Genomic DNA, 13076 nt, shown 5'->3' on the forward strand with positions numbered 1-13076 from the left:
GAGTTACTGCCCCACGAGCACAGTTGGATTTCGTCAAAGTATTCATAAGAGGAAAGATCTCAGCTTTAGCTGTTATTGCAGCAATACTTGAGAGCATGTAACGAAAGTGACTCTGGTTTGCATTTGCACTTTAGAGCTAGATGATTCATTTTCTTGCTGTCAGTTCGATAAAAAACATTTTGAAAACTGAAAAAATTACATTAGGGTATTTTTTTTAAATTCGAAATTTAGCCAAAATCTCGTCTCGTTCTCGATGACTCAATCTCGTGAGACATCTCGTCTTGTGGGATTTTTGTCTCGTCCCATCCCTAGTGTGTGTGGATGTGTGGACAAGAGGTGAAATATGTTCAAATTCATAAAGTGGAACTATATATTTGTATATATATATATATATATATATATATATATATATATATATATATATATATATATATATATATATATATATATATATATATGTATATATATGTATATATATGTATAATTTGTAAATGCTTGTATGTGTGGTGTATTTGCATGTGTGAAGCACATTGAGTTGCCTTGTGTATGAAATGTGCCTTATTATAAACAAAACTTCTTGCCTATATATCAAGTGATTGTGGCATTGCTTCACATTAAAACATTTTTTTAACAAGGAAGTCAAACTTTCCGTTCATGCCTGTGTGTTATATAATGCTAAATAAACAAAGTCCTGAATCTGGAAAAATGGCAAGTTCTTCATCTGAAAGCTCATGGGACAGGTCAATCCCTGGGACTAACACAGTGCCTCCACGAAGAGCACAAGGTCCATTCCAGTCAATGCCATAGTCCTCAAAAACCTGAAGGAAGGACAAGCATGATCAATTGTGTAATTAAAACTAGTGACATGTATGAGGTATTTACACTGTACAATTTTTTTGTTTTGGAACAGTACAGATATGCATTCTATGCACTAGAGAAAATACAGCTACTGTTTATAACCTATAAGCAGAGCTGGGCGCTTGACCCTTTTTTTGCAGAGAGAGAGAGACACACACACAGAGACAGAGATACATACACACACAGGTTGCAGAACCCTGGTCTATCCAGTGAAAGTGTGTTTCCTTGCGAAATGACTCATCCTTGACAATGGCCAGGTTGAGGATAGCACATTCACCATCTTAATCATAATCTCCTCCGGTAGCTGTGAACATAAAGAATTAGTTATAAACTAGCTGGTCTTCATCATCAACAAAGTCATCATCATTATCCTCTTCTAGCAAGGATACTTCCTTACCATGGTAATCTCATCAAAAATCCTTTTTCTCAAGATTCGGAAAATGGGGTCCAAGGAGCTAGCCATCAGTTTTACCTTCATTCGTAAAATGGGAAAATCTGCGACCATAACTGCAAAGATAAAAATCAAAACAATTACAAAACTGCTGCACCATAGTTTTAAAATATCTTCCAAGTTGAATACACCACTACCCTTCAATCTAACAAAATTGAAATCAATATTTTGCACCACCACCTCCGCAAGTATGGTGTAGGAGCCTGCTGTTTTGCCTCTATATTTAGTTATTCCTCCAACCACTAAGGGGCGGTGTTTGATTGTTTAACTTGAGATGAATTGGGGGTGGTGGCTAGACAGGTTACATTTAGGGTTTCCTGAGGTGTCAAGTGTCACTGATTAGGAGGAGGAAGCAAACAATTTTTCGACTAGCATGTCTTGTACTTGGGTGTTTTTTGTTGTGGATTTGGGTTTGAACAAGTATGATTTAAGAGATTAAATATCAATTGTTACTTTATTCTGATGACATAAAAAGGTTATTTTCTGTCCATGCATACACATCAGAAAGGTGAATGAAAAGAAAAAGGCCTGGGAGAAGGACTCGTGCACCAAATCAAATTGCTTTCGCATAGCTTGCTGATGTGCTGGTCATTTCAATCAGGTGTGTTGTAGGAGGGCGACATCTAAAAGATGAAGGATACTGGCCCTCGAGGACTGGCCTTTGACACCTGTGCCTTACAGACAAGCTTTCACTCACCGTTATCATGTAGAGTCCACAGTCATTGCTGCCTAGATTTTGTCCAGGAAGCCCCTGTAAAGATATGTGAGTGTAAACTGCAAGTGTAAAAATAGAAACTTAATGACATTGCAACAGCCCAAATGAAGACATACATCAGTATTGGAAATATTTTTTAAAAATAGTTCTTACTTTGATATCCATGTCTGACAACTCTACCAATGGTTCTGGAAAAATGTGCTGGGCGACAGTCCTGGTACAAATATAAAAAAGAACGGGGGGTGGGGAAGGGTCAGACAAATAAAACTGTCCGTGAACAATAGTTAAAACTTAAGAGTTTGGGCATATCTGAGGAACGAGACTGTCGGTCATCTGTACCCAACTGTAAAGTTTAATATTTAAAACCCAAAATATACCAAAATAAATACAAACACAGGTTCTTACTGCTTATATAAAATGTCTTAACATTGATGTCACCACCGAGTAAAACTATGTTGTGATTTATATTCCATTGTTACATTAACGCTAACTTTATTAAATTGCTGCGCTGTGCTGCAACCACAACATGATGGATTGGGCCTACTTATAATTAGACCATGTTGCTCCATGTAATATTACGATAGCGCAACATTACGAACTTGGAGCCTCAAGGGAAAAATTGAAAGGAAAAAAAACAGCATTCCCTCACAATCATTTAATTATTTTCAGGGAACGCAAAGTTTTTGCAAGGAAATAAATAAAGTTTGAAAGCATTTTTTTCCATGTCGTCTAAGGGCTCGATATTGACTCCAACATATGACTATTATTGCTATTTGACCCAGGGCTATTTGCAGCATTTTTAGAAGTGTAAGTTTTGTATATCCTTACATTCATTAAATAAAATACAGTCCATTTACAATAAAGCACTTACATTCTGCTCGCGAGCCGTCATTTTGTTTCCTGGAAAATGTATTTGTTTTCGTGCCCTGGCGAGAACGGAACGTTCCGGGGTCTGAGCTCTGCAGTCAGACCCCTTTCCCTGATTGGTGGGGAATGTGCTCCCGTCGTTCACTTCAAAGAGCCGGCTCATACAGCCGTTACGTTCGCGAACGGCACAAGCCTACAGTGTAGGTGATTAAAATGTGATTAAAATTAAATTTAAAATTAAATTGAAATTAAAGATGCATTTTATCAGCCCATTTAAAAAAAAATATTTCCACCGTTTGAGCTAGTTTGTCTTTTCTGAAATATGAACCCAATTGAAAATTGAAAACAAAATACATACAAACAAAATACAACAAGGAATGGTACACACCAAACGTGGGTGAATATGGTGCACATACCCCAAACCGCTCTGCCTCATGAGTCTCCCGATTGTCCGCTTTGACGCTCCAAACGTCGCTGCAATTTGACTTGCTGGTATTCGACAAAGGACGCAATGCTCCTGAACCGCACTGGGATTATCAAATGCCAATTGTCCTGGTCCTTGTGTGTGTGTTATGACCGGTTACTAGTGAAGCTGTGGAGTACAGTATTTCTGAAATTGCGGTCAATGTCTTGGTCGGAAAATGCGGAAATAACTCCAAAAACTTCAATGAATCCCTCCTCTTTGCACTGTACATGTTCGCCGTCTGCATTTCCTGCTTCCACGCACTCAGAATGGTGTAAAATATCTCTCTCACTCCCTTGAAAGCACACGAAAGTCCTTCATCATCGTAGCCGCCATGTTTCCAATCACTTCAGGCCAAAGCAATAGGCTTGTGTCGTTCGCGAATGTAACGGCTCTATGAGCAGGCTCTTTGAAGTGAACGAAGGGAGCCGGCTCCCCACCAACCTTCGAGAAGCTTTTTTTCCCTCTTAAAGGCACACGTGATTGGTCAATATGCGTGGTGCCGTCACTGTGTCTGCGCTGCTTTGTGCGCTGAGCAGAGGGGGGGCAGCCTGGTACACAGCACACGACCGGGTCAAGAGAGGAGAGAGAGAGTGCAACACGGAGGACATAAAGAAAGAAAGTAAAAAAGAAATGAGTCAAAGCAGGAAAAGAAGCCAAATTTGGACTCATTTTAGTTATATTGATGGCTCTACTAGAGACTGCTGATCTTTTTCTTTTTGTTTTACACATTTTAATTTATATTTTTTGGGGTGTTTTTCAGGGATTCTGTGTTGTTGTTTGATTTTAAATTTGTTGAGTGTATAAAAAGCTTAAATTGTTTTGTATTTTATGATTTATTTTTTGTAGATCTGTCAATATGTTAATTTATATTTCGGGTGTTTTTCAGGCATCCTATGTTTCACTTTAAATTTGTTACGTATAAAAAAGCTAAAAGTTTATCCTTGTATTTCATAGTTTATTTGTTGTTGCACTAAAAAGTTAATATTTTGTTGTGTCGTGTTTTTCAGGGATTCTGTGTTGCTTGATTTTAGAGTTGCTTATTATAAAAAAGTTAAAAGTTTAATTTAGCTAAAAGTTCACTGTAGGGTGAAAAAATAAAGGCTATTATAATATAGTAGTATAATGCATTTTTTAAATTAATTCTTAATTCACTTTGTGCATAATGTTACATTCTTATTGGTAATATATCGATTAGAGCAACAAAAAAATCTGAAGAGCCATTTGGGAACCGAAAGAGACGGCTCTTTTAAGTGAGCCGAGCCGCAAGAGCCGGTTCTCTAAAAAGAGCTGGAAGTCCCATCACTACAAAGCAACGGATAGATAGGATTTGAGATCGTCAGGCTTTAGCCACGCCCACTACCTTTGACGGGTGAGCTTGACAAATAAAATATATTCATGAAACACTGCAACACAGCACCATGAAATAATTAAATATATTTTTACATATAATCGTTGATAATTAAATCAATTAATGACATATTTAATAATATATTCATTTATTTAATTCCATATTTAATTAATTACACATTTATTTAATTATTTAATGGTGCATTTATTAATTTGATTTAATTTTACATTTAATTAATTAATGGAAAATTTAAGTAATTAATGATATTTTTCATTAAACATTTAATCGTGTACGTATTTATTTATTTAATTTTGGCACTTTCAGTCCTCCATAGGTTCCCACTCAGTGACTGTATCTGTATGTACCCTGCAACTGGCTGGCGACCAGTTCAGTGTGGAGTCCGCCTTTCGCCCATAGTCAGCCGGGCTAGGCTCCAGAACCGCCCCGCGACCCTGTACAGAAGGGGTAGGGAACTCTGGTTCCTCGAGAGCCATATCCTGCCAGTTTTGGATCCCTCCATACTACAACACACCTAAGTGAAATGATCAGCTCATCAGCATGCTCGGTAGAAGTCTGAAACGATCCTAATCAGGTGTGTGGTCCAAAATAGGCAGGCTCTGGCTCTCGAGGAACCGGAGTACCCTAGTTCCATACCCCTGCTGTACAGGATAGGCCGTGTGGAAGATACACAATTTGGATTCATTCAATACAAAACTATTGATAGATAGGTTGAATATGTACCAGGATGTCAACCAAATACTTATACATTAAAAAAACAACAACTATGTACCAGGGATGTTTTTTGAAAAAAAAATGTTATATATAAGACATTTACACACACACACACAATACAACTAACAGTCCATTTATCATTTGCCATATATATATATATATATATATATATATATATATATATATATATATATATATAATTAAAATAAAAGGCTAAACGTTGCCAAATGTAACTCTATTTCAAATGTAACTCTATTTTAAAAGATAGTTTAATGGTACCAGACATGAAACCATTTTTTATTTTAAAATACAATGTTTCAAGATTGGGCGGCACGGTGGTCGACTGGTTAGCACCTCCGCCTCACAGTTCAGAGGTCGTGGGTTCGATCCCGGCTCCGGCCTCCCTGTGTGGAGTTTGCATGTTCTCCCCGTGCCTGCGTGGGTTTTCTCCGGGTACTCCGGTTTCCTCCCACATTCCAAAAACATGCATGGTAAGTTGATTGGACTCTCTAAATTGCCCCTAGGTGTGATTGTGAGTGCGGATGTTTGTCTTTGTGTGCCCTGCGATTGGCTGGCAACCAATTCAGGGTGTCCCCCGCCCACTGCCCGAAGACAGCTGGGATAGGCTCCAGCACGCCCCGCGACCCTTGTGAGGAAAAACGGTATGGATAATGGATGGATGGATGTTTCAAGATTGACTTATTAACTTATTTTATTAAAAAGAAGATAATAATGTAAAGTGTTGCATGTTCCTGAATATAACTCTATTTTTGTAAATCAACGAATATTGCGTGTGTCCCCACGAGTGTCATCATCTTTTACTTGAAGCCTTTTGAACAAAGTCGGTAAGGAGGAAGCTTTATCACTCTCCAATGCATCCTCAAAATTGAGCTTTTGTGGATGCTAAATTCCATTGCTGTGCTCCGAATAGATTTTACCAGGCTCTGTGCAAATGCTTGCCATAGGAGTTGAGTGTTTTCATGAAAGGTGATAATAGGAGGCCTTTCGCTGTGTAATTTGACAAGAACAGTCTGTTTCAAGAAACTTGCCATGGATAATGGAAAGTGTAAATTGCACAACACATGTCGACAAAAACATTGGTGCCCCGCTGTTAATGGGAAAAAAACAAACAAATAAAAACAATTTAATCTTGTGAAACAACTCTCCTTTGCTTGCTGTGGTCCATGTTTAGTGTGTTACACACCATTGTAAATTTGATATCACACTAACCTACCAAAGCTTACTAAAGCTTGTAGACAGTTTCGAGCGCATACAGTCAGCCCTTAAGCATGGGGCGCGCTGGGTATACTGCATACCATTAAAACAGGGGTTTCAAAGTCAAACGGACGGAGGGCCAAATACAAAATTTTGCGACAAGCCGAGGGCCGGACTGATAGAATGTTCATAGAATTTTTTAAAAATGTCCAGATTGGATTGGGTCCTTCGTGCCTGCTGATGATGTCACGCTTTATATTTCTGTAATATATTTCTTTGCCTCTATGTTTGTCACCCTCCTGGCTGCTATGTTTTTACGTTCGGAGTTACTGAATAAAAAATAAAATAAAGTACATTACTGCTACTTTTGCGAGGCAGCTCGTACGTCACTTCCGCTTATGACCCGAGAAGAAGCCACTACCCGTCTTGTGAAACAATATCAGTGGAACGTTTGCGTTTCTCCTGCCAAACTGAAAACAATTTTCTGGTTGACTCGGGCTGCAAGATTGTATGAAATGTACATAATGTGAAGCAAAACGGATAGGATCATACGATTGGTATGATGTCTCCAGCTGACTCTATTTTATAGTGGCATGGTATGGATGTGGGTGCTCCTGTCTGAGAACACAGGCCCGTATTCCACTTGACACATCTATTTACTGTGGTCTGCAACAACACAAAGAATAACCTAGCAACATCATCCAATGCATATCCATTAGTTCACAATATGCCTAAACATTAAAATTATTTTTATTAAGCAATTAAACAGCCAAACAATGCATACAATACACATTCACATGTTTCATCATTAGAATAGTAAGCATACTAACCGAAATAACTAACTAGTGATCATCAACGTTACATCACTCACGAGAAGATATCTAGGCTATCATGTACAGCAGTTTCCTGACACGAACCTGACTTATTAAACTCACCTTTTAACATTTACACACAACAACAAACGTGGTGAAACACGGGAAATCGGCAACTACTGAGTTTGCTGGCACAAACAAACTACTAGCTAGCTGTGTCGAAGGAGGAGAAAGAAAAGAAAGCACGTCTCGCTGTCAACACTTAGCGCTCGAGGAGCGTTCAATGCCTGCTCACAGTGTGGGACATCTCTGCGCTACATCTAAACTCAATGAATTCATCAAATGCCAACAATTACTAATAATAAAACAAGGTGAGATTTCTAACATAAAGTATTTCTTAATAAAGCGTGTTTTACTCCGAATAACTTTTCACCACAATCCAATTCTGAAAGCCACGGAAAGTGAGGTGAAGTCTTGAGTCGGCATGTAGACAACTGAAGGACGATCCTCGCAAAAGTAGCGGTAATGTTCGTTATAACAACAGCTAGGGGGTGGCAAACATAGATGCAAAGAAATATGTTCCAGAATAGTGTAACGAATTGGGTTATCTGTGTTGTGGCCGAATTTGTGTCTTGCCAAGTTGTATTGTTTCCGAGGTTAATTAATGCATCGTACGGCTTTGCTTGAGGGGAGGGCATGCGAGCGAGAGTATCGGAGGACGAAGAGGAGAGCTTGACTGAACGGTTGTCGTACTGTATTGGCGTTGGCTGCGGCCCAGAGTAGCCGGTTGGACTAATAAAATGTGCTAATTAAACTACGTCTGTGTTCTTGGAAGACGCGACAATATATTTTAACGCGTGACGTCATCAGCAGGTGCGAAGGACCCGATCACTTCTGCTACCAACACCGGCTTGCTGCGGGCCGATTCTAATAATAAAGCAATATCATCCCAGGGGCCGTAGAAAACCTTCTCGCGGGCCGGATGTTGCCCGCGGGCCTTGACTTTGACATTAGTGCATTAAAAGAATGGTAATCATAGATGACTAGCAGAGAAGAAGAAGATGGGCGTCAAATATTTGGGACAGGTTTACACCTACACATTAAGTCCTCTGCATCCATTACATTCACCTGAATTGTTGCTGAGCTCTGCACGCTTTGCTGCTTCGTTAACAGGTAAGCAGTTTGCAACATGAATCCATTTTGCTAACATTTGGTTGAAAATGCATATTTGTCAATGATAAATTTCCAGTTTTAATGTTTGATTTGGATTTTTTTTTAAATGAACGGAATGGGTAGGAATGCCACGATATGATGGCTGTCAATTTGGACAAGCGGTGCATTGCATTTTTTTTTATATTTTAAAGCAACGTGCAAGCGAACGAAGCAGTTTCAGAAATATATTTTTGTTTTTGCTGCAGAAGCACCAAGACTGTTGTAAAATTCCCAAATTTCTCCTCTGAGACCTTCTGTAGTCTGCCCTCAAAATGTTCTCACAATCTCAATTAATTTTTTTATTTGTTCATCTAAGACAGAGCACCTTGATGTACCCCAAAATTTGAATTTGAGAGGTGTTCCCAATGAACTTTTTCCTATATGGTTCTATATGGAAATGTTCTTTTTACGAGGTTTAGGGAACACACCCTAGTACTCAACAGGTTTTTCCTGCTAAAGACAGATAGGTCTATGCATTTATTGTGCAAGCTTGCATGTGCATGTGTTTGTAGCTAGAGAATAACACTTGTGTTCAATATTGATGCTTTTTTCTTTCCTTTTTTTTTTTGTCAGTCGGGAAGCCTGAGGAAAAAGATCAGCAGGAAAATGGTCGGTATAACTGACGCAATTCCAGTAAACTGTTGTTACATGTTAGTTCATTCGTTTCCACTTTGTTTCTCTCTTTCCTACTTTCTTGATTTTTTTTCTCAAAATTTGTTCCAAGTTATCCATTTTGCATTAGAAGAACGAATCTCACAGCACACAACTGAACAAAAATATCACCGACAGTATCAACACTGAAAGAATCTCACAAATTGACTTCCTCAGTAGAAAATCTGGGCCTGTTTAAATGAACACAACTCTAATACAATTGCCGTGATTATTGTGACTATTCTGCTGTATGAATGCCAGCAGGTGGATACACAAGTTGAACATACCTTCAGCCATCAAATTGTTCTACCTGTCACTACATGTCGCTGGCATAGATAGATGAACAATGATATAGTTGCATTTAATTTTTTTTTTATTTTGCGGGCCTCTCACTGCACATGAAATGGTTGGGAATCACTGGCTTATACTATACTGTGTATAACCCGATAGGCATTTACAGAAATGCATATGGATGAGTCCCTCAAGGCGAAGCTGAGAACTCTTATCAACCCCAAGAATGCCCTGATTAGTAAGTGCATCTTCATCAAAATAGACTTGTATGCTGTTCACTGTCATGTTTGTTGATGCAGCAGTGTATACGATGTCTCCCCCAGTGAAATTGAACAGGTCACTCTTGATTTTGGATCAGGAACACAAGGCAAGTGACGTCTCTTTTTGGATCTGTAATGCCACTTTCTCTGTTTTGAAAATCAACATTTGTCTTTCAGAATATCTCACCGGATGATTTAAGAAACCACATTCCAGAGAAAGAGCCCAGATATCCTTCAGTAATAACAAATGGCGTTACAAGTGTTGATTTAACACGATAATTCACACTGTTCAAATTGTTACGCTTGTAACGGAATTAATGGTTCCATCAACCACTGCAAGTCATCCAGGTCCTGGATTAGCGAAGCATTTTTTAGTGGTTGTCCTGGGTTTCTTTTTGACCTCCTGGATGAGTTGTTGCTGTGCTCTTAATGTAGTTACTGTAGGCTGTTCACTCCTGGGAGGGTTGATCACTGTTCCATGCTCAATATGTGGAGAATGGCTCTCGTCATAGTTTGCTGTAGTCCTAAAACTGTTGGAATTAATTTTTAAATCTTTACAGACTGTCAATTATTTTATTTCTCATCTGTTCTTCAATTTTGTTGGATCATGGCATTTTGTTGCAGCTTTTTCAGATGTTTTGGCCAACTTCATTATGTCAGACAGCTTCTATTTCTGTGATTTCTTGATCAAACGGGTCTGGAGGTAATTAGGCTTGGTTGTAATAATTGAAAATGTACTGAAAAAATGTGATTGGCCTCAGGAAGTTCATGATAAAACAAGGGGGGGAGGGAGTGCTTTTTCACACAGAGTGAACTAGCTCTTATTTTTTTCCTTAATAAATCAAATATCACCTTTTAAAAAACGGTATTTTATGTTTACTTAGGCTATCTTTGTCTGATCTTTACATTTTTTGATGATCTTAAACACTGAAGTGGGGATACTATGCAATAAAAATGGATTTTAAAAGGGGGGAAATTACATTATTATGTGATTTTTACTATAGAATGACACCTCAAATTGTACTGAAGTGTAAAAAAATTCCCATGTTTTTAACAGCATTTAACTTTTCCTAGATTGCCGCGTAAAATCATTGCCTATGCTTACGATTTCATCGACACTAGCGGGACGATGACAACTTACAGGATGGTGATATTTGTAAGCCCTGACCCTACAACTAGCGGTAAGTGGTAGGTGGTAGTCATGTGCTTTAAGGCATTTGTGTTCAGCTCATTTACTGGTAGGACTTAATGATTGAGCAGTTTTATCAATTATTTTTAGTTAATTCCTCAAGACCATGTTTAGCACCATTTTTGGTCACTATATTTTAAAAAAATGCCAATCTCTCTAATGACTATTTTTTAAAACAAGTGACTGACAACTTGAATCACTAAGAAAAAGACAACATAAGCTCAATCATTTTAACATTTTATACTAACATTTAACTTTCATAATATTTTTCCGGATGACAAGAAAAGAACTCAATGGGACGGCAGTCATGGAGTCAAATTGCCCTGAACATTTCCAAACACATTTATATTGATACAAAACACATGTTGGACACTTATGACCCAAGGTATGGTGGATATAAAATGTCATCACACCCCTGTTCAAATGCCAGGTTTTTGAAATATTTTTTTTTTTAAAAAAGACCATGATAAATGATTCCCCCTTTTTTTTCACCATTAATGTGACTTATAACTCATACAACTCACTTTAAAAAGAACAAACCATTTCAAGTGGGGGTTAAAAATTGAACATGTGAACTTTATTTGAGGTTAATAACAGGCACCTGAAATGGTTACAGGCGTACACTGACTCCTATTTAACATGAGTTTGAACATGACTGATTAATTCCGAACATAGCCAGATTCCTAGATATGAGCGTGTACACACTTGTGCAACCGCTATCACAATTGTTTACTTTTAACTACGCTCTCCTTTTTAACTGACTAGTACATTACAGAACAACAGTATCATTCATTGCCATGAATGATATTCATGTCAATAAAGAATTATTTTTGCCTTATATTATTCAATGGACCTAATAAATCAGCACCAACCGCTCTAGCTCATAATGTAAAATGAACACGGTATATTGAATGTCTCAAAACATACTTTATGTGCATTGGATCCAAAGGGTGCAGTCCAATGGACCTAATGAGATACGCGTCCATCATGGATTTAGTCAACGACGAGATGTATGCCAACATGGTAAGGATGTCCTCTCATTTTTTGCAATGACTTCTGTGTCTGTGGAGCTGAAAAAATTATATTCTTTCATTTTGTGTTACGCTCAGTCTCTCATCATCAACAACAAGAACGACTTGACTGAGCAGTGGCTGAAAAACAAGCTGGCCAACTGAGTTTGCAAACCCATTAAAATGGTGATGATTTCTGTCCATTTTTTTTTTTTTAATGTTTTGATGGCATGTCACTTGCAAATAAATGGATGGACCTATATTATGTGTTCCACTGTGCATCTTTTACAGAACTTGAATTTTGAGTATGCCAAACATACATGATGCAAATATATACGGACTGACAGACCGTCACTGACAGACGCGGTTAGTGACAATTATTCACTAAGGCGAAAAACCAGTTCCCTCAGTACCGCCAGTCCGTCATTTTAAAAAGTGTTCTGTCATCCATTAATCGTCAGCAAAACGGGCGTCCGTCTGTGACGGACTGACAGACTGGTCCGTCGGTCTGGCGGAATGCCCACCCCTGTTAGCCGCTAAGTAGCTTACTGCCAGCCTCGCTGCTTGGGCACCGAGAACCGGAAATCGATTTGAACCGGGACCATCATTCCGGTTCTCCCAGAGCCATTCGGATTTTAGAATGTCGGTGCTAAGTTTCGATTCGTAGTTAGCCGCGCGGAAGAAGCACGAACGAAATACGACCGATGTATACAAAAAACAATTTCAAAAAAGTGTGCGCACGGCGCGCAGCCCCAGGCTCCTGCTGCCGAAGCTGCGTCGTAATTGCACTAGGGTTGGCAACCATCACTTGAAAAACGGAATCGTCCCATATGTAGGTACGTCAGTACACTTCCCGTAGTTGTAAAGGGAAGCACTTTGTCCCGTAATATCGTCAGAGTAAAAAATAATCCGTAAAATGTCGATGGAATTAATGAACAGTTCCCTTTATATCAGTGTTTTTCAAACTCTGTGCAGATATTGTCAGGTGTGCCGTGGGAA

At 38.6% G+C, this 13076-nt stretch overlaps 1 protein-coding gene and 1 long non-coding RNA gene across 2 annotated transcripts; one reads left to right on the plus strand and one right to left on the minus strand.

Moving 5' to 3' along the window:
* Window positions 1-511: 511 nt before the first annotated feature.
* Window positions 512-3739, minus strand: LOC147145165 (uncharacterized). Its single transcript, XR_015087527.1, has 6 exons — window positions 3308-3739; window positions 2178-2238; window positions 2007-2060; window positions 1256-1365; window positions 1037-1162; window positions 512-818 (listed from the first exon to the last, which is right to left on the minus strand). It is a non-coding gene; the product is annotated as an uncharacterized LOC147145165 (long non-coding RNA).
* Window positions 3740-8201: 4462 nt separating this feature from the next.
* gmfg (glia maturation factor, gamma) lies at window positions 8202-12258 on the plus strand. Its single transcript, XM_086036098.1, has 8 exons — window positions 8202-8637; window positions 9250-9285; window positions 9778-9856; window positions 9942-9985; window positions 10056-10105; window positions 10965-11059; window positions 12017-12090; window positions 12177-12258. The coding sequence occupies exons 2-8, from the start codon at window positions 9283-9285 to the stop codon at window positions 12240-12242; spliced, it is 411 nt and encodes a 136-aa protein (XP_085892224.1). The 5' UTR covers window positions 8202-8637; window positions 9250-9282; the 3' UTR covers window positions 12243-12258.
* The last annotated feature ends 818 nt before the right edge of the window (window positions 12259-13076 follow it).

Source organism: Filicampus tigris, chromosome 7, assembly GCF_054856515.1.
Source record: "Filicampus tigris isolate MCC_2025a chromosome 7, RoL_Ftig_1.0, whole genome shotgun sequence".
Taxonomy (NCBI): domain Eukaryota; kingdom Metazoa; phylum Chordata; class Actinopteri; order Syngnathiformes; family Syngnathidae; genus Filicampus; species Filicampus tigris.